This window comes from Diabrotica virgifera, chromosome 2 (genome assembly GCF_917563875.1).
Source record: "Diabrotica virgifera virgifera chromosome 2, PGI_DIABVI_V3a".
Classification (NCBI taxonomy): Eukaryota; Metazoa; Arthropoda; class Insecta; order Coleoptera; family Chrysomelidae; genus Diabrotica; species Diabrotica virgifera.
Genome location: NC_065444.1, coordinates 237,704,264 through 237,732,070, shown reverse-complemented (window position 1 = coordinate 237,732,070; position 27,807 = coordinate 237,704,264). Strand labels below are relative to the sequence as shown.

Sequence of the window (27,807 nt, the reverse complement as noted above, 5' to 3'; positions counted from 1 at the left end):
CCGGAAGACGGAGAACGCTATAAAAAACCGGGATAATAATAAAAATGTTATGTCCACTCTCTTCTTCTTTATTGGATTGTTAAAGCTGACTTAAAGAAAAAGCTGCAAGCTTTTGAGATGTGGCTTTTTAGGGGAATTATGAAAATATCATGGACCGATCATATTACGAACGAAATGGTGTTGCACAGAATAGAAAAGGAACAGAGAACTTTTGACTATCATTAAAATGAGAAAGACATAATTTGAAATTAAAAATCACACAAAATTTTCTCTTTTTTTCCCCTCTGTGATAAACATTATAGAAGTTTTCAGGGACTTTCGGCCCTCGGTAATGTAATATTTCATTCTGCGCTTAAATTTTTCAAAAATACTTATTAGTTTTCTCAGGATTCGAAAAAAATGAATGCATTACTCTCTTAAGAAAATCGCTTTCGAGATTTCTCAATGGGCCAGATAAAGTAAGCAAAAGGGCCGGATGCGGCCCGCGGGCCGGCTTTTGCCCACCCCTGATCTATAGGATTATCGCAGGCAGCATCAGCAAAACTACCAAAAGTGGACAACTTGAAAAGAACCATACGGAACATTCGAACAAAGCATGACGCTGCTCCGGCTATTCCTGGTAATCGGATGGAACTTGCAATCCCAAATAATTATAAAATTACCAAAAATGTATTGTATTTAATTTTGAGTATTGCACATAATAAATAAAAAATAAACCAAAAACAAATAAGAACAAAGCAAAAAACAACCGCTCAACTCGCCAGTACTTTGTTCTGCCAGTCCTAAGCCTGGATAAAGGGCGAAGAGAGGTTTATGTTACTCTTTCTCAGATTACATTCTTGTTTAAGTACCCTGTATTATGCCGGATTTATACTCAGCTATTCCCACTGCTGCTGCCGCTGACAGAAATATTGCCCGAAATACGATATCGATGCGAGTGAGGTGTTTACATCAGTTCCTCGCCAATATCTTCACAACTCATTACCGAATAACTCACAAAAAAGGAATGTGATGACAGCATCGTATTGCTCCCTTACTCACTTGACGCTTTGCCAGCGGCAAGTGAGAGAGAGAGTAGTTGAATGTGAATACCCACTCGTCCTCGCGCTGCCTCCCTTTGACTTCCGCCACAGAAAACCGACTCTTGGGGTATGTAGGTGCAATAGCAATAGCATGACGAGCAGCAGCGCGAGTGAGCTATTTACACATTCACGCTGCCCACTTCCCTGTCCAATTCCCTGCCGAACAGGGCTGAGTATAAATCCGGTATTATGTACCTAATGCCTTTCGGTCCCCTGCTATTCGGTCTAGTGAGGTTTCGGTCAAGTGCTTTTCGGTCTAATGAGTTCGGTCTACTGCTTTCGGTCTTATGATTTCGGCCTCTTTACAGTAAACCACTTTTCTCAGTATCTTTTACTGTCGTTACTATATTAATTATGAATTCATGGTATAGTATGTACGGCAGCTTTAGATGATTAACTACCAATATCAATCTGCAATTAGACAGATAAATACAATTTTAAACGCTGTTAAAAAAATTAAAGAACGTCAAATAGTCTTGCAATATTGGGTGCTGTTTAATATTATTTTGAAATTTATTACAGCATAATTTTTAATAATAGTAACAAACAGAACCATAAAATTGAAAATAAATTGGCCAAGAGACAAACTATTGCGTTAAGTTATTTATTGAATTAATATTCTCAAGAGATTCATTACAGATTATTTTTTACAACAGTTAACAACCCTTGTTTTGGTCCACAAGCTCCCTTGATGTCATCTTGCGCTATTTGCCACACCATTACACCAGCCACATTTTGAGATTTGATGTACTTTACCTGGAAATACAAATAGTTTAATATTAAACAAGCCTTTATAACGTCTAATATAAAGTGATGATCGCGCTAAAAAGCGGCAAAATAACGCAAAAGATGGAAAACATAATACATTGTGAAGTAAAAAGAGATGAAACTAGTAGAGATGGACATTATCGATATAAACGTATAAATAATTATTAATATTACTTTACATAGTTTACCACCACTGAAAGATAATTTATTACAAAGAAGAGGGTGGAAGGTTAACGAAAATTTTTTTAATGGATTTTGGAAGCCGATTGGAAGTTCTCATTCATCGGGAGAACCATAGCCAAGGATATTTTGGCAGTCAAACGAGATAGGTAGGATTGTTAGGACATTTGACCGAGAATCCATATAAGCAGAACAAAGGAAGGAGTTAAGCTAGACAGTTTTAATAAAAGAACATTTCTAAATTTAAAATCTAAACATACAGAAAACAGGGACTTTTGGAGTTTAAAAATTGAAAGTTGCCTGGATTTTTGAGAACAATATTGCAAAGGCATAAGGTTAATTTTCTCTAAAGTAGTTTTTGTTATTTGTTGAAGCTAACCGACTTAAGCTGCGCAGTTTAATTTGTCGGGATAGGGAAGCACTGGTATACCTATTATTTGACAAATAATGACATGATTTCAAAGTCAGTTAAATATGATATAATGCCCTAGGGCGTTATTTTGAAAAATAACGTCCTTGGGCGTTAAATTTAAATAACTAGTTAAATACTGTCAAGTTGACAAATAAAAACCTAAGTAAAACTATGGTTACCACTAATTCAAATTCAATGGTAAAACTAAGTAATTCAAAATTCATTCAATTTTTTTGCATATAAAGAAGAATTTAGTCGAACATTAAACGTTGAAGGCACCGCGGGTATTATGGATAATAACGCTTTCAGTCAACGTATATACCTCGGGCCATAAGGCCTCGGTATATACACCATTAACCTCAAGCGTTATTATCCGTATAATACCCTTGGTATCTTAATAACTATAATTGATTTGTTTATAAGTGTAATAATTATTATTCTTCAAGGTATTTGAACATTATATTAAACTGTATTGAGTGAATTTAGATTTTATTTACTTCCTTCTACTCCTGTTATTATGTAAACGCTTTTGAATGTTTTCATTAATAGTTATTTATGTACCAAGTCAGTAAAGTGACTCTTTACCGAACGAGTCTGATATTACGAGAAGAGCGAGCGAGGCGACTAAGAGACGAGTTCGATAAAGAGTCTTTACTGACGTGGTGCACACAAAATTTTATCGCCAACATATTTTTTTAATTTAATGTCTTCCGAACCACTGCGGTTATAAACGACAACAATGGAAAATATATATTAAAAATAAAAAGAGATTATAATATTACGTAGATACATATTATGTACTAACAAAAAGTATACCTGAAAAATTTGTGATACAATTAAATGTCTTTTATTCCTATTTCCGTTAAAAACTGTATGATATTGTTGATATTTGTATTGTTTCTAAAAAGCTCAGATAGGTCCCTGGGAAGGTTGAGTTTACTTCTCGTTTGCTGGTATATTTGACAATCGGTTAAGATGTTATGTTTTATTGATATAAAATAATATTTGCCAACATAATTTAATATTGGTTTTAACACTTACATGCAATTTACAATTTAAGAACTTTTTAAATTTTAGACGTCATAATAATTTCATGGCAGCGATGACAGATAACTTGCAAGATAACCGCTTTCGATTTTTAATCGATAGTTATCAATATTGAATAATTAATAAATCGGTAAAGTTTTATCTCACAATAAAACACTGAAAACTTTTGTTTTCTATACTTCCACAAAATTTATTATTTACAACTATGTGACTACACCTGTTTCGGCAGAGTGCCTTTCTCAAGTGATATAATTTACAATGTGTTTGCCTTTTTAAGTCTCTAACTGAAGAGGTTGAGGAGTGGGGAGCTGTTTGTCTCGAGTTGGTCATTCAGAATTGTATCTGTATTTTTCAGTTTATTAATTTCCATAGATTCTAAAAAAGATAGCTTAAGGCCTTTATTTTGGATATGCAGAATTTGAAACTCTTCATTGAAAGAATGATTATGATCTAGAAGGTGAAGTGCGTATGTAGAAGTGTCTGTTTTTCTATTGTTGAAAGCCCTTTTGTGTTCTGCTATCCGTTTGTCAAAAGTTCTGCCAGTTTGACCGATGTACGTTTTCGGACAGTCACCACAAGTTAGTTTGTACACACCACTCTGTAGTTGCTTTCTCTTTCGGCTTTTATTGTTCTTAATATATTTGCTTAAGTTGTTGTTAGTTCTGAAAGCTGGTATTATTCCTTTCTTTTTTATGTATCTGGCTATTTTTGTTGTTATCTTGCCAGTATATGTGAGAGAGCAGAAGGTACTGGGTTCTTTCTGTGGTGGTGGATACACTAATTTAGTGTATCCACCAGAAGTATAGAAAACAAAAGTTTTCAGTGTTTTATTGTGAGATAAAATGAACTTCCATCAAGTAACGGTCGAATCCATCAATTAGGTAAAGTTTTAGTTTATTTTATATGAATATAATTAGAAAATACTACAGAATTTTACTTTTTGACTTAAATTTAATTGATAATATCGATAATATCGATAATTGCGTCCAATATTTTTATTAATTAAAGTAAATAAATTTTAAGTCAACTCAAATAGTCGCCATTCGATTACTGTCGTCGACCACTTACATTCAGTTTCTGTTAATTTGATTAATCGCGGCAGGTAAAGTAAAATTCTTCTTTCAGTACAATAAAGTGTTACTTTACTGCCGCAAATGAGGGCAAATCAGTACAATAATGAATGATTTTAGTGACGGTTGGCGATAAAACAATATTTATGTGATCAATTACATACAAACCTTTTCTGCAATCGATCTCTCATTATCATATGTTATCCATTGATCTCCAGAATACTTAAACGGCACTTTTTGTACATCATCCCATGCTTCAGTGTACTCTTTAAAGTCCGAACATATCTAATAAAAATATTTTTATTAGGATAAATTTTTTTACCAAATTTTAATTTTTTCCTGTTATAAAGTATAATATATTAGAAAACTAATAAGTATTTTTAAAAATTTTTAACGCAGAATTAAAGATCACGTTATTACCGAGGGCTGAAAGTCCCTTAGAATAAATAAAAAGTTTCTTTTGAATGAAATATTGGCAATTAAAAATCACACTTAATTTTCTCTTTTATTTTCACCTCTGTAACTTATTGAAATAAACATTATAGAAGTTTTCAGGGACTTTCGGCCCTCAGTAATAATGTAATCATTCATTCTGCGTTTAAGTTTTTCAAAAATATTTATTAGTTTTCTCAGGATTCGAAAAAAATGATAACATTTAAAACACATTGAAAATTTTGACAGACGACATTTTGCGCCTTTCCCCTTAATCTAATTAGAGTAAACATAAAATATATATTTTTTTACAGTGTAGACGGGATAGAGATAAAGGAAATAGTATTTTAGTAACTTTATCTGAGGCCTATCGATCCATATCGTTCTGAAAATACAAAACATTAATCCCTCCTTTAGATTAGTAAATACATTTCATTTGTCATGTTTAGGAATATTCGATATTGTGTTATTTTAGCGCACGTTATTATCTTCGACTCTCTTCTATAGATCACAACTTTGGTATTTGTTATCTATCTGTTCTATTTTTTGCATCTGTCAGACAACAACCTCTTTTTGGCACTCGAATTTCCTTGATAATGTTTTCCTGGATTTATTTTTACTATTCTATCATATTGTAAATGTAATATAAGTTTCTGGTTTGCGTTTTCTGCTTTCTTTCATCGGCTCAAAAGTTTCTGCTGTCATCCAATTTTTTAAATTTATTTCGAGATTTTCTTTTTGTGAACAAAAGCAAGAGAAGTTCAAATTTTGTTCCAGAGAAGTTCCTCAGATTTCCACATTTGTGATCAATATTTATTGTTTCTGCATTGTCTTCTTCGATAATTCTGTTACTATCTTAAGTTTTACAAGTTTTACTCTCCTCGATTAAACAATTGGTTCTAATCAGAGCAAAGATCCGATCTTCTGGACATTTTCCATTTAGATATTCTAAAATGTAGGAATTAGTTATATCAAAAGAAATAATAAAAAATTGCAAAATATTAAATGGCGAAATAATGTATTTTATACATACTTTCTGATAGGTAACCGATCCTGGAGTTCCAACATAAGCTGAATGTATTTTGTGATCATTCGGATTAGCCAATTTAAAAGTGCGTCCATAGAAGGGTACTCCCACATTTACTTTCGTATTAGCAGCTCCTGCATTAAGCCAATTCTGAATACACTTCGCCACATTTAGCCGATTTTTTTCAAAATCGCTTTCAGCAGGTGATGCAAAAAGTGCAGCATTATAACCTGTGTACTTGCTCCACGATCCATAAAAATCGTAACACATTAGGTTTATCATATCAGCGGACCTAAAAGTATAAATTATTTTTATATAGGGTGTCCCAAAAGTAGTGGAACGGTCGAAGATTTCGAGAAATGAAAATCGGATCGAAAAACTGAAAAATGCGTGTTCGATAATTTTCAAAAATCTATTGAATGACACCAAACACGACCCCCTCCACCCCCTGGAGGTAACTTTAAAATCTTAAATGAAAAGCTCCAGTTTTTATTGCAGTTGAAGTTGAAAAATGTGTGTCACATTAAAACCCATTAATGCCCAAATTATTTTTTTTTGCATTCTTAACGTAATTTTTTGTTTCGTAATATATTTTGAGGTACAAAATGATGTCCTATTAAAGTTTTTGTTTTTTGTTTTTAAATTTTTGAAAAAACAACTGTACTCATTTAAGGACGCTGGGCTCAATTACTATAAAATTAAAGACAAAATTTTGTTTAGAAAAATAAATTTATTTAGTAGTTTTTCAAATTATATTCATATTATATATCTACTATATTTTACGAAATTGTTCAAAACAAATCGACAAGCAAAGCGTTACATTACATTTCTGGCCATATGTTCGCGGTTTTGACGTAAAGTTTCGATTTTGACATATTCGTTGTTTTTCCCGATTTGCAATAATGTGGTTTTTATTATCATATCTAATGTCTTTAGAAATATTGTTTCTTGATGTACTTGGAAGACTAAATAAACGACCTTTGCTTATTCTTACGTCATGTGCAATTGTTTGATATGAATAAGCTACTTGTTGCCTAAATTCTTTGATGGATATATTTTTCCCTTGTGTATCATGTTGTATAGCACGTACCCATTTAGGATAACCATATCTATCATTTGTGTAATAAGACACCAATACCATTTTTTTCCTCTTACAGATATATGGTGTTTTTCTTAAAACCAGTCATGGTGATCCACGCCACCCATATAGGTATTGGAAATAGCGGATAGTTGGGAAACTTTCTTTACTTCTACTTCTACTTTCTTTTTTTCCTTTTTACTCCATTGTTGAACTTGGTTGGTGAGAAAAACCGTATCATAACTGGTTCCAACATAAATACATTTACTGTATTGTTGTTGTCAAAGCACCAGTCATAGTCAAGGCTTCTGTTCTAGGTATTTTATTGTTTGGTAGGACACTTTACAGTTCGATTTTCTCTAATACTTTTCTCTAATAAATATTTTTGTCTCATCCTAGAATCGAAGAAAATAATTAGTTACTAAAAATGCCAATGTAGACTATTTACACAAAATATATGTATTTTCCCAGCGTCCTCATTTGAGGACGCATAATACTCTTATAATTTTTTGAACATTTTTTTTACTGGGTAGTCATTTTTGTATTTTTTTGTGCAAGTTGTAGATCGAACCTAATAAAAAATACAATTTTTTAGAACAAACTTTTGTATACAAAAAACTTATACACACCGATGTAAGTATAGTTCAGTAAACTTAAAAATTGTATAAATAAAGCATGAATACATACACTTATGCCTACGGTAGTGCTTCTACTAAACCACTGAGGTAGGCAATCACAAAATATTTACCCAAAAATTGTTTTATCCCCATCTAAACAAACCGTCCTCAAACGAGGACGCTGGGCGCTAATGGGTTAAGGCGACGTTCATACTCGGGCGATAAAAGATAAGCGTTATATCGTAAACGATACGCGATAGGCGACACGCAAAAACAAATACATAAATTCTAAATAGTGATGATAAAAAAGATTCACTTCCGCGGGATTGCACAACATATCAGATATCGTAAGTGATATATCGTTCGAAGTGCTACATGTCGGTCGCTCTAGCGATTTGTTTCATACGATATTTCAAACTGTTAACTTGTCGGGAAGAATAGAAGACAGTTCTGTGATTCTTTCCATTAATTTAGTGAAAGCTCGGCAGAGCATCTATAGAACTATTATTGCCTTCTTGTTTACAGTAAGACAGATGTAACGAGCACTGCATGAAGGGAAATTGCATCATAAATAAAAGGTATACAGGTCTTTGATCTTTAATAATTCGTGTTGATACAGCTCTCTGGACACAACAGCTGAGCTATGATACGCGTTAATAGGATTATAAGGATGCACCCATTATTTTATTTTTCTTCTCATTCTACGCCTAAACCAATAAGCCACTACAACGTCTTCCTCACTTGAGCTCATAATTTTAACTGAAATGATTGTGCTTTCATTATCATTGCATGGTGGCGGCGATTTATCGTCCGTTCCCTTTGAACCTTCCTAACAATATATCGTGGCGATAAAAGTCGCTTATCGGCTATCGCCCGAGTATGAACGCCGCCTTTTAGTGATAAATGTCACTGAATGTTTATTTACGAATTTTGTATATAAGTTTTAAAAAATAATCTGTCGAATACCACACAATAGTAAGAATAAATTAAAAAATAACGCTCCAATTTGTTTCTCAAACTTGTTTCCATTCGGCCATAGTCACGAGAGCCCTGCTGGCTCTCGTGTCTGTTGCCAGGCAACAAGTTTTCGAAAAATTGTTGCATTATTGTCAATTTATTCTCACTCTCTTGTGATATTGATGTTGAAAATACTTACCGAGAAATCTGAGGAACGTCATAAGCACTTTCAGGGTAATTATAAACTGTGACCATAAACGTATACGATTCTCTTCCTAAAGATTCTTTAAACAGCTTCAACAGACTTATAAAATTTTGCTGCAAACATAGGTACATTACATTTAACTGTTTAATTATATGTATAAACATTACTTAATACAATAATTCATATCTACGTTTGCAGTATTTGCTTGTTCGCGATAAAAGGCAAAAGTGATATTTTACCCTAAGTCCAGAAACATACGATACGAGCCACTTTGCAGGATTTTGTAGTGGTAGCCACTAGCAGCGAGGATCAGCTGGTCACTGTCGCTCGTATTCGCAAAATTAAATTCCAACAGAGGGCGCTCAAAATTTCAAAGATGGACGACAACGCTAGGAAAACAATTCATTTTATCATTTGAATTCACAGTTCTAAAACGTTAAATTAAAATAATTTACAGGAGTGTTTTGCCAAAGTAACCACTAAGTTTTGCAACTAAGACATCTTATAAGTTAAAGACGACTCAAAATTATGTTTAATCTGTATGCATTCATTAAAATTTGATGCTAACTACTGATTTGTTTTTACTTTTTTTTTCATAAAAAAATCTGGCCCCCGATAATCACACAGCGTTCTAAAAATTATTAATCTATCTTAGGATTTCTAATTTTGTTTTTAATTTAATTAATAGGTGCACTACAGTTTATTTTACACCGACAGATAAAAATTTTTGATTAAATAAAAACTGGAAACTAAGTAGGTGAATTTATTTTATAATAATTGTGTTCTGGAAATTACGAAGTGGTCGGGATATTTTTCATAACAATGTACATTCTATATACAGAATATATACTACATTTTATTCGTTTATTTAATTTTGCAGTTGCTTAAACATTAAAAAATACTACGTTTAATACAAACGTTAAATTAACAAAATGTGTGATTTGGCATTGGTTAATTTAGGTCATTACGTAGAGTATAATAGGAATGAATACTGAGGAACACTGCAATAGTTTTTTTAAGTCGAAATTATTGTTAATTACAACATAAACTGACCGCAAATATGTACACAAGTTAATGGCAAAGTCAATGTTTTCCTTGAGTTGATGCTTTTCAAATTGGCCACCAGGCGTCGCCCACTTTGCGGTTCCTCGCCAATAGAATGACATGTTTAATGTACATAAGAATTTACGGCTAATCATCGGAAGCTACTTTGTGGCGCCATAGAGTAGCCCTGTAGAGTGGTTCGTCTGTTTCTGGGCTAAAACCACGTGGCGGATACTTGAAAACTACGACTGGTTCAGGGTCGTATTTAAAATATACAGGGTAGCGAGAAAGTATGGAAACACGATAATTTCTCGGAAACCGCTAAAACGATTGTTATAGATTTTGGTGGGTAAGGGTCTTTTAATGCGGCCGATATTATAATGGTAATTACATTGTTGTCAAATTTTCCGTATTTCTGAAAATCTAATGAACTTTCTTATTTCAAATGGAACACCCTATATATTTTTTACGTTTTGAAGTCCTTAAGAAATACTGATTATTTATCATGTTACATTCCCTATACCTAATTGCCGTAGTTTCTGAGTTATTACTACATTTATTAAAAAAAAATTTAATAAACAAATTATAAAAATTCATTTCTTCGGCCTGAGTAGACATTATTTTAGGTTCTTTGGATCATTGAGAACAAAAAAGGTCATTCATAATTTTCTTCTAAAGTTAATCCTTTCCGAGTTATAAATAATTTAAAACTGAAAAAAATCGAAAAATGACAATTCTCTAGGTTCAAAAACACAAGTAAAAAATATTGTTTTTAAAACTGCGAAGAGCCTAAATTTAAGTACAAACCTTATTGTATCTGATACCGATAAGTGATTTGGTGTTATTTAATTTTAAAATATTGTTTTTTAGTTGTTAATGCAGCCCGATCGCCCGTCCTCTCATATGCGCTTCATTAATAATTAAAAAAAAAAACAATGTTTTAGAATAAAACGTGCCAAAAATTCTTAAAGGTAGCTGATAGAAAAAAGTTTGAACTTGCATTTAGGTACCTCGTGATTTCTACAATCATTTTTTTTCTTGTGTTTTTGAACCTTGAAATTCGTCATTTTTCAATTTTTTTTTTCAGTTTTAAATTGTTTATAACTCGGAAAAATTAAGTTTACAAGAAAATTACAAAAGACCTTTTTTGTTCCCAATGATCCAAAAAATCTAATAATAATGTCTACCCTGGCCAACCAAATTAATTTTTATAATTTATTTAAAAATTTTTTTTATAAATGTAGCAGTAACTCTGAAATTACGCCATTTAGGTATAGGGAATATAACATGAAAATAATATAATCTGTATCTCTTAAGGACTGAAAAAGTAAAAAATATACAGGGTGTTCCATTTAAAATAACAAAGTTCATTAGATTTCCAGAAAAATGAAAGATTTGACAACAGTGTAATTACCACTATAATATCGGCCGCATTAAAAAACCCTTACCCACCAAAATCTATAAAAATCGTTGTAGCGGTTTCCGAGAAATTACCGTGTTTCCATACATTCTCGCTACCCTGTATATCTGCCAATGTTACATTTATAGACAAATCAATTTGAATTTTTAAATACCTCCCGAACGCTTCTATGTAGAAAAACGAAAACTGGTACTCCTATTTATTTATCCTCCTAAGATCAATCGATTCCAACAATTGAGAATTTCTAGTACCCGCCATAGCCGTCCGTTTTGGGTGGGACAACAGTTATTTTATCCTATAAATAACTTTTTTGTTTTTAACTTTTAAGCATTTTTGACACTGGATTTTCAAATTGTGAGATTATATTATAGTACCTAACAAAAGGTACTCTTTCTTTAAGTCGACAGGATCCACCGTTTTCAAGAAAAATAGATTTGAAAATTTTGCATTTATTCAATTTGAAAAAAATTTCAAAATAAACGGTGTGTTTTACTGACTTAAAGCAAGAGTAACTTTTAGCAATAGTGTAACTATTGCTAAAGAGAGTAACTAACTATTGCTATTAAAGAGTAACTTTTATCGTTATTCGTTTTTCTAAAAAGTTTTTTTTTATTTTTTTTTTCAAATTTAAAAAACAAAAAATTTGAATTGGTTTTTCTAGAAAACTGTGTGTTCTACCAAGTTAAAGCAAAAGTACCTTTTAGTACTAGAATACTTCAAAATTTAATAATCCAGTGTCAATTTTTTTTTCTTGAAAATGGCTTTGGCAGAGCCAATTAGACAGACTTGTTTGTGATTGATTGCAGATTCATAGTCATAAATTTCTTATTTCATGACGTAAGTACTACAGTATTATTTTTTTTGTTACAACATATTATTATATTACAAAATATTACGTATATAGTGTACTATACTATACTATGGACTGGAATCATGGACGTTAAATGTAGAGACAATGAGACGACTTAACGCCTTTGAAATGTGGACGTATAGAAGAATTATGAGGGTTTCCTGGGTAGATAGAGTTACGAACAATGAAGTACTGAGAAGAATAGGTAAAGAGAAGGAAGTTGAACTTACAATTAAAGAAAGAAAACTACAGTACCTCGGACATGTGATGCAGGGCGAGAAGTATGGCATCCTGCGACTCATAATGCAGGGAAAGATAGATGGCAGAAGAAGCATCGGCAGAAGACGAATTTCATGGCTGAAGAACCTGAGAGAATGGTTTGGATGCAGCTCAAAACAACTATTTAGAGCTACTGCCTCAAAAATTAAAATAGCTATGATGATTGCCAACCTCCGTAGCGGAGATGGCAAATGAAGAAGAAGATTATTATATTATATTTTTTTTATTATATATTTTAATTTGTGGTAATCACTTTTTTTACTTCTATTTTTTTTGTTATTTTTTTACTTGTTTTTTTTATTTTTCTTTTTTTTTGTTTCTATTTTTTATTTATTTCTTTTTTTTATTATTATTATTTTATTATAATATGTTCTTTTTTATATATTATTTTTTTTCTTTTTAATTTTTTCAAACCAAATTAACAAATTATGGCTAGTTTACAACTTGTATTTACATAATTTAACATGTTTATAAATGAGATGAAGAATTTCCATATCATTTGTAAATATTAAGTATTAAGGTTTATTGGGAAACAACATTTTAAATTTTTTAATTCCTTATAAAGGTCGTTTATGTTATTTATCTGTAGGTAAATGACATTCTAATACGACAAGGGTTAGATCTCCGATTTTGCCACAAGTACAATTGGGATAAGAAATGCTTAAAAGACAAAAAAGTTATGCGATAAAATGACCGTTGCCCTACCCAAAACGGACGCCTATGACCGGTACTAGAAATTCGCGATTAATGGAATCGATTTATATCTGGAAGATAGATAGGCGTACCAGTTTTCGTTTTTCTACATCGAAGCGTTCTGGAGGTACATAGATATTAAAAAAAACTAATTGCAAGACGCCATTTTCAAAGAGCACTCTTAGGAAGTAGTTTCTGACTATACTGCGTTCCACGGTCACCTTTCAGTACAGACTCTTATGAAGAACAGTGTTGCCAAGAGATATTAATATTTATATTAAATAAATTTTAAAGTAATATTTATACCTTTACTTTTATATGTGTATATAAATTGAAACTGGCCCTTTTAGCATTAAGCCACATTATTTTTCTTGATGTTAAAATGGGCAATCTCAATATTTTGCATTTTGTTTGGTCAATATTAAATTCAAAAGAAAGCTGTACAAAAAAACAAAAATTTGACATTGGCCCTTTTAGAACCAAGCCACAGATTTATAATTAATATTCAAATGATATCTTTAATATCGTATAAATATCTTTCATAGTACCTGTCTATAAATTATTTAAAAATAATAAAACCCACAGATTTTCAAATCAATATGTTTTGGACTTCTGGAATATTCTATTTAGACGGACTTTAAGTTCGTCTGCTTAAAACCGGCAACACTGAGCTACAAGGTTCCATAAGTTTTATATTGGGATATGCTGCCCACACTGCAAAGTGACTGCGGAACGCAGAATAGGTGAATGGGGTTAAATTGTCTTAAAATTATCTGAGGAATCTCCAGTCTTCGTGTGTCAGAAGACTGGAAACCCTGTATGTCTATATTATTTTAATTACCTGCTAGTTTATATCTACACAAAATATGGAGCTATAAGATATATATTTCCATTTTAAATAGCAATCATTTAAAAATATTAAAATATACCTTATCTTTTCCTTCTGGTATTTCCCAGTCAATATCTATTCCGTCGAATCCATAAGTTTTGACAAATTTTAGTGAACTGGATACCATTGCTTGACGTTTGGCTGGATCTGCTGCAACTGTCGAAAATACCTGTGCTGGCGTATCGCCTATGCTTAATAATACTTTCAGATTTGAGTTATTTTTCTTTAGTTTTATGGTTCGCTCGTACATTTCTAAAATTATATTTTTCTCAAAACCATATACCTATTTATTCTTATAGAAATGCAAATGGAAAAGCTATTTTAACCAACATAATATGTGTTTAAGAATTATGCGAAAAATATTGTGAAACATAAAACACTCAAACCAATAACATAAATACTCAAAGTACACTATACACATAAACTCCAACTATAAGTACACATATGTTATTGATCGCAAGATCGTCAGTATAGGTTAAAAAAATTATAGAAAGGCCAGAAGGTACAGCAAGGAAAATAGCACAAAAAGAGAATGTGTGTGTACTTTGTACGCAGGTAAGAAGTTCTAAATACTTCTATTATATAATTTCAACGAAATAAATATACTTAACAGTTATAATACAAAAAATTAACAATAATTACCAAAAATTAACCAAAACTTAACAATGCCAAAACTTCAAAAAAAAAATAGGAATCGTCCGGGATTTGAACCCGCGATCTCGCGATCTCTGGATCTCTGGTCCAATGCCTTACCAACCAGGCTATCAAGGCGTCTTTTATTGACGTTTCGCATATACATAATTACACATCACGGTGACAAGTGAAATATAAAAATAGATATTTAATTATTTTACGCCTATGGAAGACAAATCGAAAGACACAAAAATTATAATAAATAATATATTTACTAAAAAACACTAATACCTATATTATTTTAATGGCTTATTTGCGCTGATACATAATTTGAAAGATTAGCAACGAACAACATACTATTGAACGTAAAGAAATAAATTATTAATCACCTAGGTAGATCTTGGCCATAGAAATAAGTTGCTTTAAACTGCAGTGAAATATATCGCAGTAAATACTTAAGGCATTATAATAGCTCCACATGACGAATAGAGGAGAATTCAACATAAGGTTAGTTCTAGCTTGTGTATTTCTGAATGTAATCGAATTTCTTACTGGATAAGACGGATACGATTATAATAAATATACAATAAAATGTTTTAATAATACTCATCTTACTCCTGAGGAAGACAAATCCAAAGACACAAAAATTATAACAAATATATTTACTAAAAACACTAATATATTCTTTTCACACCTTTTCTTGCACTGATATATTTATACATAACTAGAAAGATTTAGCAACTAAACGCCATACTGTCTGTGTGCGCATGCGCGCAGGATTATGAAATTTACTCTCAATCGCGCCTAAAGAAGTATAACAAAAAAATAAATCAAACAGTTAAAAAAACAAATTCTCAGTTATCAAGGCCAATAAGTTCAAAAATACAGATGACTATGTCAGCTAAAACCCAAGAGTTAACATAATCAACAACTGAATCGAACACAGTATGAAAATAGAAAATAAAAGGATATCAAAAAGTTAAAGACTAAAGAAGAGCCGTTAAAGAAATCATGGTAAGGCAAGGCATCGATACGGCAAAGGTATGATAATACAGCTATAATAATATACTCCCGTTACAGAGAGTAAAAAAAGTACAGTATGCACCAAAACAAATGACACTGAAAACCTAAAGCTTTATTAAACATGAAAAATTAAATAAAAACATTTCAAATAATGCGAATTTTAAGTTTTGCTTCTATACAAAATGTGTTCAAAGTGCTCGCCATTGCGTTCCAAGCAGTACTCATAACGCTTAACAAGATCGCTTAGCATGTTATTAAAAATAGGGTGCTGCATTCTTGTGAAAAAGGTCAAAATTTTTTCACGGAGTTCATCAATAGTTGCCGGTGGATTTTCTGTAAAAACGGCTTGTTTCAGCATACTCCATACGTAAGCATCAAGAGTTGTTAGATCAGGTGAATGAGAAAGGTAAGGAAAATTCGTGTTACGGGAAATTACGCGGTCTTCAAAATTTTCTCGAATCAAATCTAAGGATGCTCTCGTGGTATGACAAGTAGCCCCATCCTGTTAGAACCATTGGGTATTCAACTGTATGTTTCTGGCACGACAGAATTGTATGAGATCAATAAAAAATGGTGTCAAAATTTGTTCTCTATATCGCACTTGATTTAGTGTGACGGGTCTTCTACGCTCGTCTTCCACGAAGTAAGGGCCCAATAATCCATTACCTGACACTGCGCACCAAATCGTTACACGGTCACTATGAAGAGGTTTCTCTGCGATGATGTCTGGTCGTTCAAAACCAAGAATGCGATTTGTCTGTCGATTGATAAATCCAATTAGATGGATGTGACATTCGTCTGTAAACTACACATTAAAAAAAAAGGGGTTGTTCATAAACCATTGCCAAGACTGAAGCACAATAAACAACTCTTGATTTCTTGTCTTGTCAAGTGTTGCCCAATCTGTATTTTACAGAGAAAACCACCAATCTTCTTAAACATTCTTCGGGTAGACGTTTCACTCAAATTCATTTTTAGTGATGTTCTGCGGAGACTTCTTTTTGGTGATTCTAACACCTGTTGAAATAGCCTTCCTTGATTCGCATTTGTTGTCACGGTAACTGGACGACCAGTACAGCTTTTGCGTTGAGTTAGAACGCTTCCTGTTCGTCGAAATTTTGCAACGGCTCTTAACAAGTCCTTATTAGTCGGTGCATGCTTCTGAAACTCTTCCCGAAATTGATTGGCAACCATTAACAAACTAGGTCTATTTGATCGTCCATTCCCGTGTGAGCGGAAATAATACTCAATAATATAGTTATTTTCCTAACAAATGCAGAAAGTCATTCTTTTCCGCACGCGACTGCAGTTTGCCGAACGACACGAAGCGGGAGTTCGGCAAGCAGTCGAGTGCGGAAAAGAGACTTTCTGCAAGAGTTAGGAACAATATTGTTTCTAAGAGTCTTTAAAAAATTACCAAATCTTAATCAATTAATTTAATTAATATGAAAATACATACAGTAGGAAAAATGAAGAAATACCCATGAACGAACATATAAAACATGCTGTATCTTCCTGTCACCGTGTCACACAAAAAATTGGCCAGCGCAAGTACATGTAACAATTATTAGTACATGTACTTGCACTGGACAATTTTCTTTGTGACACGGTGACAGGAAAATACAGCGTGTTTTATATGTTCATTCATGGGTATTCTTTCATTTTTCCGACTGTACACAAATTAATTCTTTGACAAGGTTGTCAAAACCAAACTTTCAATATAATTAGTTAGCATGACGACGATGTTGGTTTCCATGACGATGATTCAAAACGACTGTTATTGTCTACCGATTTGACTTTCGAATATTATGTTAGAATAATTTTATTTCATCGAATTGTCGCGTTAATTTCATTAAAACAGGAACACAATAAGATATAATTGAAATAAATTAGTAAATAATATCTAAATATTAGTTTATTGCATGTACTATAATTACTTTAAGGCCATATTAACATATCTAAATTAACACGCGTGCGGAAAAGTAAAAACCGCGTGCGAAAAAGTAACACGCGTGCGGAAAAGTGAAACTTTCTAAACTAAAATGCGTGCGCGAAAGTAGACATTTTTGCACGCTCGTAGAAAAAATATTTTTTCTACGGCCGTGCTAAAAGAGCCACTTTTACGTACGCATTTCGTTTCCGAATGTTGCACTTTCCCGCACGGCGTGCGTGTAAGTAAAATACCTTGTAATATGGCATTATAATATATTATAATACATGCAATAAACTAATATTTAGATATTATTTACTAATTTATTTCAAATTTATCTTATTGTGTTTATGTTTTAATGAAATTAGCGCGATTATTTCATTCATAGGAGATTCTGACCAATAGAAAGCTACAGAAACATAAATTAAATCGATAATTTTTGATAATTTCCCGTCGTCAAGTATATTACGTCAGATGCCCTTCGTTGCTACGAAAAAATACATTCAGTGACATTAATGATAATTAATACTTTAAAAATTATAAAAGTGAGACTTTCAACCGTCAAATTAATATTTATAATAACTGTTTGTTTAATTGTACTAATTTGTACATAAATAAATTATTATAAAATTTTGGTTTTGAACAGTTTTATTCATGAAAGAATCGCAACAAATTGCACTCGATCTCTAAAATTAATATAGAATTTTAGAGCTCTTGTGCAATTACTACTGATAATTCGCTGAAATAAAATTATTTTGACATAATATTTAAAAGTCAGATCAGTAGACAATTACAATGGTTTTGAATCGTCGTTATGGAAACCAAGATCGTCGTCGTGGTAACCCATTATATTGAAAGTTTGGTTTTGACAAACTTGTCAAAGAACTAATTTGTGTATTTTCACTTTTAAATAAAAATTGATATAACTCTATTTTTTGTGGCTTTTTTCCAAACGTACGGCCCTAGAAAAAATATTGTTCCTAACTCATGCGGAAAGTGTCTTCCCCGCACTCGACTGCTTACCCGAATAGTCGTTCGGGTCAACGGCACTCTCGTGCGTGAAAGTATCACTTTCCGCACTAGTTAGGAAAATAACTATTTTCTTGCGTTGTAAGCACCATTTCGAATCTTTTTGACAGCTTGTTAGAATAAACCATGTTTAAAAATACCATGACAACATTGTCACTTGTTTCATATGACGCGATTATATTTCACAGGCTTCCTCATTTCAGTGTCCTTTGTTTTGACGCATACCGTACTTAGTAGAACAGTAGCAAAATGGAAAATGAAGGAATGGTTCGTTAGTAAAGGTTAAGAACTGGCATGGCAAAGTCGGAAAAAGAAAAAGGGACGACGAATTGTCAATAAAGCCTTGGACTAGTTGATAACTTTTATAGATATAATATCAAGGAGTCGGCCATTTTCAGAAACTTTTTAAAAACGTATTATACGTTTACGTTTGTTCTATACCACCCAGTTGTTCTATCGAAGTTTCACCTACCATCAGAAACATTGGTGGTAGCTCGGATAGGAATGGAATGCACTTGATTTATACGGCCGTTAACCCTTAACTACTGCAATGCGGTATTCCATGCCGAAAATATATTTTGTTGTAAAACTTGTTTTATAAAAGATTGTTAGACAACCATCTGTGTATCTACCTTCAGTATGGTGTGTAATTGTACTTGCTCCTAACTTCTGCAGTTTTAGTATGGTTTAGTCTTTGAGTTACGTTGACGTAAAGTTTTCTTGTGGTATCACGTACCGTATGTCAGTGTTTACGTTTCTATCGTTAAAAGCAGTCCATTTAGTAATATTTCCAGCGTTAAAAGCAGTCCATCCAGCTGTTCTACTTTTAAGTCCTTTCAATAGTATTTGACTATTTTTTAGTTACCAATTTTAGTTTTATTTGTAATTCAGTTCTGAAGGATTTTGTAAGAACCTCCATTTTTTTAATATGATGCATGCGTTCATAATTTTCTTGAAAAATTAAAGTTTGTTTTATTTGGAGCAGTATTTTATTCCACAGCAGTATGAACAATCATTCCATAGTTGATGTAAAAAACAAGTATGGTCGAAGCGAAGATTGGTGGGATATGAGCATTTTATCAATGAAATTCGATATTTTTAAGATATTCCAGAAGTTGCTACAGATAAAATCTTTTAACAACCTATTAATCATTCAGAATTACTTGACGGATATTAGTACAGTTAAAATAATTAAGAAGATAACCGGACACTAACGATTTAATGAGTGAAATTTAGTTTTTTCTACTTTAATGACAACAAAAAGCAAGCCCATTAGCAGAACCCAATTAAAAATTATTTTGCACATCATATTTGAAATATTATTTGGTTGAAAAATCTCATTTTTGTTGGCAAAAAAAATATATTAATTTGTTTGGACTAAATTACAGTTGTGGTTAAAAAGGATATGTTACTATCAACTTTCACACAGTGTTGCCAAACTGAATTTTTGTTATTTTGGGTGTAAAATTTTTTCCACGGATCTCCGAGGGTACTTAATACTTAATACAGTGATATCAGACAAATTCATATTGAAATCAAACGAGAATAAGCAACGGTATGACATGCCGCATGTTAGTGTCTACGTTGTGAAACCATCTGAAACATCAACGTCAGTAGTTAAAGGTTATTGAACATAACATGCTTGAATGCGCTAGTAGTGGCCTCTATATGAAGCAACAATATGTAATTGAATGAATTGTTAATAAAGCCTTACACTTATTGATGATTTTTATAGATATACATACTTAATATCAGGGATTACAGCCCTTTTCAAAAACTTTTTAAAAACGTGTTATACCTACACGTTTGTTCTATACTACACAATTATTGTTTTACACGTTTATAGAAGTTTCACTTCGCTTGATTTATAAGGCCGTTATAGTAACATAACATGCTTGAGTATGTACATCTGGTAGTGACCTCTATGTGAAGCAACAATATCCCAGGAGACTTCTCTTCGATGAAGAATTGGGTGAAATGAAAATCCATTTTACTGGGTACGTATTTCGGGGTTTCACCGCACGTCAGGAACACTTGCGGTAACTGGAATTTAAATTCAATTATTATCTTCATCGATATGGCCGGTATAGTAACATAACACTCCTGAGTTTGCTAGTAGTGACTTCCATATGAAGCAATAAGAAGTCAGAAAACTTCATTTTTCTACAACCTCTATTCAAAGTGCACTTTTCTGCACGGTTTTATGTTAGCAAACTTGATATTTTCTCACAGTATAAGATATTTGACATTAGTGTGCAGAAAAGTGACGTTTCTGTGCCGCAAAGTGACGTTTCTGTGCCGCAAAGTTCTTTTCTGCACAGTTGACTACCTCATTCTGAGTAACGTTATATTCTGTTTACATCCGTGGACTACCGCATTCTGAGTAACGTTATATTCTGTTTACATCCGTGGTTAAACCTTAGACAAATATATAACCTATAAGACAATTATTATATTTAACTATAGCATAGAAACTAAATTATGGATGTTACAACTGTTTTATTTTAAAATTTTATTCTTATTAAACATTTTATAATTATCAAATAACCAATAAGGATTTAGCAACCTGTGCAAGAGACGTCGAATGTTGTAGGTTTTGTGTAAATCCGTGACTGCATAAATATAATGTCAATAATGTGTAATAATTGTTTAAATTTAAACAAATTAAGGCAGTGCATTAATTTTTTAACTGATTTCTGTGCAATTTATTTAGGTATAAGGAATTTAAATTGATTAGTAGGTATTAATTAAATACATTTTAAAATTTATCACATAGGTACCTATTATAATTAATCGCCGTTTGGAAATTGTGATTTTTATTTTTAGGAAAAACTGTGCTTGTAGAAAAAGTATAGTGTGAAACACGTGCAGAAAGGTAATTTCTCACTCGTTTGAATTGCGGCACTCGCTTGCGCTCGTACCGCAACTTTTCAAACTCGTGAGAAATTAGTACCTTTCTGCACTTGTTGCACAATATACTATTGTTGACGGCGAATCAAGTAAATTGTAAATCCAAGCTACTCGAACCTATTGGATGATGTTAGGAATAACCATTTCTTTTATTCTGATTATTTCTTTTAAACTACAGCTGGTTCAGGTATGATATAAATTATTACAATCAATTTTAGCTTAATCCTATAAATATTGTTATGATCTGCTTCTTATTAATTTTATATTAATTATTATTTATTTGATTAATTATTTAATTGTCGCAAATCATACATAAAAATTGAATAAAAAATCTCAGGGTGCCTTTTTTATACTAAAAAAAAATCCAAATTATCTCACGTTATACTTATCTTCTCTCGTGGGTTCAGTATCTCTGAGTTGATCCTAATCGGGATAAAATAGGGAAAAGAAATAAAGCAAATTATTAAAATAAAAATACAGAATTGTCTTTTATTTATCAAAATCAATACTCTGAAATCTATCGAATCTAAAAACCTGTGGACACAGATGTCCGAATGAAATTTATACCACTTAAATTTATTATAGTTAAAAAAAAACAATTTATCGGTTTGTTCCCGATGACTTTGGTAAAACAAACTAAACAAAACAAATTTATGTATTCGCAAGATTACCTATATTTACTATTTACTTTTTAAAATATTGGAATTTTAATTCATATGCTTTTTACTCAAAAATTTAGTTTCCGAACATAACAATCTCTTTCACATAAATTGACTGACCTTTTGCTTCACTCACTCTGATGTCGCCTCGTGACCCAAAACAGCTCTCCCTCATTGACTATGTTAAAGGCTACTCATCAAAGCCTCCCTCCGTTGTCCAGCTTCAAAACTATCAGCATACCAGCACCAATTCTCCAACAAGCCGGGTCTCTTTTGACACGTACTCGATTCAAACAAAACTCCAAAAATTCTCTGCTCTCCTTCTCACAATAATACAGAATCAAAGAGGTATTTCGTCTCAATTTGATCTGTGTCTCGTTCCACTTTTCAACACTATTCTCCACTATCAAACAGCCACTGGTATCTGGTAACTATCTATCCACTAACAACGTCGAACCGCTCCTTTTCCCCTTCCACATTGCCAAGCATCAGAAACCTCGAATTTTCCATTCGACAAACAAAACAGTCATTTTCAAAATTATTCCGACAATCCTAATTACTTTCGGAGAAACTCTCCAACATATACTCGTGTTGAAATAAAGATATTAAAATTCCAACTTTCTTTCCAATTATCAATTTCGAGAAATTTATAATTACCTATACCCTAAACAAACTTTTTCCATTTTAAATCTAAATACATCGTTATTTTCACTTTAATTATTCACAAAAGTCTTTAATGGTTCATCGGAAAGCTCATTAAAAGAGAAATCTACTTACATCCAAACTACATTCTAAGAAATATCTACAGCTCAATATACAGGGTGTATCAAATTTATGTCCCCGCGTTATTAAAAAAAAATTAATTTAATTTTTATTTTGCTTTTGATTGATAAAATTGAAAACACAATAATATATTTAACTTAAACATGCAAAAAACAGTTTCAAAACCTCTTATGTTAGATTCTTCTAACAAATATTATCAAATTATCTTTAGTATTTCAAAGTAAGTGATAATGATCTAAAAGACAATTTGCCTAAAACCTGCTAAAATCACTTACTTTGATCGATGTCGACGTTTTTATTTAAAAATACCAAATTTCCATTTTCATTAACTTTGACGAATGCGTAATTTAGATGGGTACATAAATTTGCATCTAATAATTCAGGAGGTGCAACACTAGTCCCAAAATCACCAGAGTAGTAGCAAACTACATTTCCTAAAAAAACGATAATAATAAATGAGAAAATGAGAAAACAAAAATCAGTTAATATATAACCTGCGTAAGATAAACATTTTCAATTGAAGGGTACAGGCAAAAAAGTTGATATGTCAGCGTTTGCTGAGAATGATTTTCTGGCCCCCTCTGTTAAGCCAGCGATCTAGATTACCTTTATATAAATCAATCACCGCTATGAAAGTGTTCAGTCAGGAATAACAACATATTTTAAATTTAGGCGAGGAATAGCTATTTGTATAACAAGGGAGGAAAGTGAGAGAATGAAGTTCCTCCTTTTCCTCCCGAGAATGAAGTTTACTGTAATCATTCGAGGTAATCATTCGAGGGAGGAAAAGGCACTTTACTCCCATGTTATACATATGATTTTACCACCTTCCTCAAATATCAAGTAATTTTTTCATTTTTAAATAATTTATTTATGTAACTAACTGACAAAATTTATTAGAGCACTAAAACTAGTAGGTACAGCAGAACTGTCAACTGTCAAATATAAGTCAAATGATTAATGTAGACATTGTTAAATCAAAATAACAATTTACTGTTTTTTCCATTCTGCAAAATACAGGGTGTACTTATGGAATTATAAGATAAACAATTCACAAAAACTTTTAAATCTTCCATAATATTTATAGAGCAGTTGGTGAAATTAAGCAATAAGTTTCAAAATAAAGCTAATATTTATTCTTAAATTGAAAATCAGAACAAAATACAAGAAAAAAATATTTTCCTAAATCAAACTTGAAGTGAAAATAAAAAAAATACTTATACATTATGAAAGACTGGACCTAATTAAATTTTATCTTTTTTTATTGAATAGACCACGAATCAACAAACTTTTTACTTTATTTCTGACGTAATATGTCGCTTGGAACTTTATGGAAACGCTTATATTCCACGTACTTAAAACTACACACACCGGCAAAATTAGCCGAACAACTTAAAAATGTGACATGTTTGATGTCTCGAATCTCCTAATCCTGTTGTCCGATTTGAGTGATTCTTTTAGCATGTTATAGCCTTATTAGTTAAGAATATCGGTGTAATAATATTGTTGCTAGACAGGTAAATGTCATTTTATACCGGGTGTTACAATTATACTGCGTTTTTTCCTTAAAGTTCGGAAGACTCTGTGGAATATTCTAGCATATATAAAATATTAAAATTAAAACATAATTGTAGACTTAGGCTTTCTTAACATTTTCTTTTTTGATTAATTTGCTTATGTTGGAAAATAAAAAAGTTATGTGCTTTAACAACTATCCATGCTTTTTATCAATAAATCCTCATAGTAGAGGAGGAAAGTATGCTAAATTTGCAGTTACTCGAGCGTTATGGGGACCTATTGGATTGTGAAGACTGGGTGCTAAAACCAAAAAAGTTAAGTTTTCCATAAAGTGTGAGACTCTCCATTTTTTAATTTAATTTTCCATTTCCACCAATCGTTTTTTCCGATTATAGGAAATATAGGCTATATCTATCCATAATTGGAAAAAATGTTGCGAATAAAAGTTGCTTATTTTTACGTCAAGGATCCAAATTTAAGATTTTAAAGTAACCCCCCACCCCACCTCCGTGGGGGTCGTGTTTGGTGCCATTCGGTAGATTTTTGAAAAATATTGAATAGATGCATTTTGCAGTTTTGCAATCTGATGTTCATTTCGCGAAATATCGCAGGGTTCGTATTTAAAATTTTTAATTTACCCCCCACCCCTCTCCATGGGATATCACGAGTCCCCACGGAGGTGGGGTGGGGGATTAGAAGCCCCCAATTTTTATTTCAGATTTGGATCCTTTACGTAAAAATAAGCAACTTTTTTTCGACAAACTTTTTCGAATTATGGATAAATAGCGCTATAATCGGAGAAAAATTATTGTTTCAAATGGAAAATTAAATTAAAAAATTAAAAGTCCCCCACTTTATGGAAAACTTAGCTTAACCTTTTTCTGATTTTAGCACATACTCTTCACAATCCAATAGGTCCCCATAACGTTCGAGTAACTGCAAATTTAGTATACTTTCCTCCCCTACTATGAGGATTTATTGATGAAAAACATGGATAGTTGTTAACGCACATAACTTTTATATTATCCAACAAAAGTAAATGACTCGAAAAGAGAAATGTTAAGAAAGTCTAAGTCTACAATCGAGTATTGATTTTAATATTTTACATATGCTAGAATATTCCATATGGTGTTCCAAACTTTAAGAAAATAACACAGTATGCTTGGTACACCCGGTATAAAATGATATTTACCTGTCTAGCAACAATATTATTACAACGATATTCTTAAATATTAAGGCTATAACGTACTAAAAGAATCACTCAAATCGAACCAGTGGTTTAGGAAATTCAAGACATCAAACATGTCCCATTTTTAAGGTGTTCGGCTAATTTTGCCGGTGTGTGTATGTTGGTTACACCGCCATGTGCCATTTCGAAACAATTCAACGTATTTCAAATAGCATTCAATGCATAATTCTTTATTTAATGGAATTGTTTACAAAAACCGATTTTTTACAGAATGTCGCTTGGAACTCTATGGTTCTCAACCCTCGATATGTGAATTTTATTTTATAAAGAATTTTCTGCTTAGTATTGCTCTAATACAGTGATTGATTTCTAGCCTCTGTGTTACATTACCACCATCAGCTAATAAAGTAGCTGAGCTCCTTCGCAAACAGGGCCCGGTGTATTCTTTGAGATGCGTTAATGAAAGAAATTCAGCAATTTTGCAGGCGATATTACCAAAAGTGTGAATATTAATAAGCTGTGTAGTACATTTTCCGTTTTTGTAATATATAGGTATATTAATAATCTAAGATGTGGTGTGTTTGCTAGACGTAATGACACAAATATTTCCTGTATGTAAAAAAAATATTAATTCCTCCAATAAAGACAAAGGTTTTTTCCATATTAGTCTTAGAATTATCTAATTAACTAGTTTTGATGGGAAATAAGCCACAATTTTACTAAAAATATGATTTTATTACCGTTTCGACGCCCAAATCGGATGCCGTTGTCAAAACACCGATTTTGACAACGGCAACGGCGATCCGATTTGGACGTCTAAACGTTAATAAAATCATTTTTTTAGTAAAATGGTGGCTTATTTTCCATCATAATTGTGATTATGACTCGTAGAAAATCTAAAAAACGTCAGATTTCTAAATTTTCTACACAAATTTTTTAATTTCCTTTTCATCATATTTTAATACTAATTATCCTATTCCCAACGGAAACAAAAACATAAAAATTATAATAAACATATTTACTAAAACACCAATATATTTTTATTTGCATTGACACGTACGTAACTTGAAAGATTTAGCAACTAACTTCACACTGTCGATATGCGCGTACTTTTTACTGTAGCTTTTATTAACATGCACTCTCAACATTTTTCTCAATCCCCCCTAAAGAAGTATAACTTAAAAAAATTTATTATTATAAAAAGATTGAAGTTGAAAATAAAATATTGTACTTACGACCTTTTGACTGACATACTACGTTTGAAACGAAAATAACAATAGGTATCACGAATAAGGACTGCATCATTTACTAAGTTAGTAACACTGTTCCAGCTATGACGGTGTATCTACACTATCAAAATATATTTTACAAATTCTGCCTATTTCCTTGTGGTATTAGACCACAAAGCAATTATTTATCATTTAAAATATGTTAATAGATTGTAAGTTGACATGTTATGTACAGTTTGGAAAATCCCTCTTATCTGTAGCATACAAATCTACATAAATATTTAGACATATCTTATTTTGTTTTTGTATCAATTAACTTAATTAATATTCACGTTTAATTACGATATTGATACAATTTTTTAATTGCCGTCTAAACGTCAATAGCTATAATGTAGTAGTACGATGTAGATAATAATATTTGTTTCAATATAGTTTAACGGGTGGTTGTTTTAAGCACGACAGACTCAGTAAAACACAAGTTAAAAATAAAGCAAATATATTAAAGATAATTATATACAGTTTAAAACAAATAAAATAAAATATAATTCCATCTTCTGCAAAGGAAAAACAATATTAAACTTTATTACAGCCATCCGATCATAACAGCAACATTAAAATAATACGATAAACCATATATACAATAACAATATTGCTACGTTGAATCAACATAGCCTGGAGACCGCATTTCACTACAATGCAGTCACTCGCTCCTCGCTACTACCGCCTACTGCGATAACGAACGATTGTGGCAAGACTCCACGTCACTACGGTGACGTCTACCTAGGCATAGTCCCACCTCACAAACGGTGCATCTTTGCCAAGCCAGTTAAAGCTCGTTCAATACGCGAGCATCA

The 27,807-nt window shown here is 32.0% G+C and overlaps 1 protein-coding gene across 1 annotated transcript; it reads right to left on the bottom strand.

The window, feature by feature from the left end:
• Positions 1-1,672: 1,672 nt before the first annotated feature.
• LOC114333852 (acidic mammalian chitinase) lies at positions 1,673-27,237 on the bottom strand. Its single transcript, XM_050644392.1, has 7 exons — positions 26,960-27,237; positions 23,293-23,451; positions 14,091-14,302; positions 8,870-8,988; positions 6,025-6,310; positions 4,728-4,844; positions 1,673-1,838 (listed from the first exon to the last, which is right to left on the bottom strand). Exons 1-7 carry the CDS (start codon positions 27,027-27,029, stop codon positions 1,716-1,718), a joined length of 1,086 nt encoding a protein of 361 aa, XP_050500349.1. The 5' UTR covers positions 27,030-27,237; the 3' UTR covers positions 1,673-1,715.
• Positions 27,238-27,807: the final 570 nt, after the last annotated feature.

Excerpts from the sequence above, each read along its gene's own strand:
- LOC114333852 (XM_050644392.1), bottom strand. The coding sequence starts at position 27,029 with ATGATGCAGTCCTTATTCGTGATACCTATTGTTATTTTCGTTTCAAAC. Across the intron at positions 14,303-23,292 it reads AAACGTCGACATCGATCAAA|AAATGTACGAGCGAACCATA; the intron begins GTAAGTGATTTT and ends ATATAATTTTAG. Across the intron at positions 6,311-8,869 it reads GACGTTCCTCAGATTTCTCG|GTCCGCTGATATGATAAACC; the intron begins GTAAGTATTTTC and ends TTATACTTTTAG.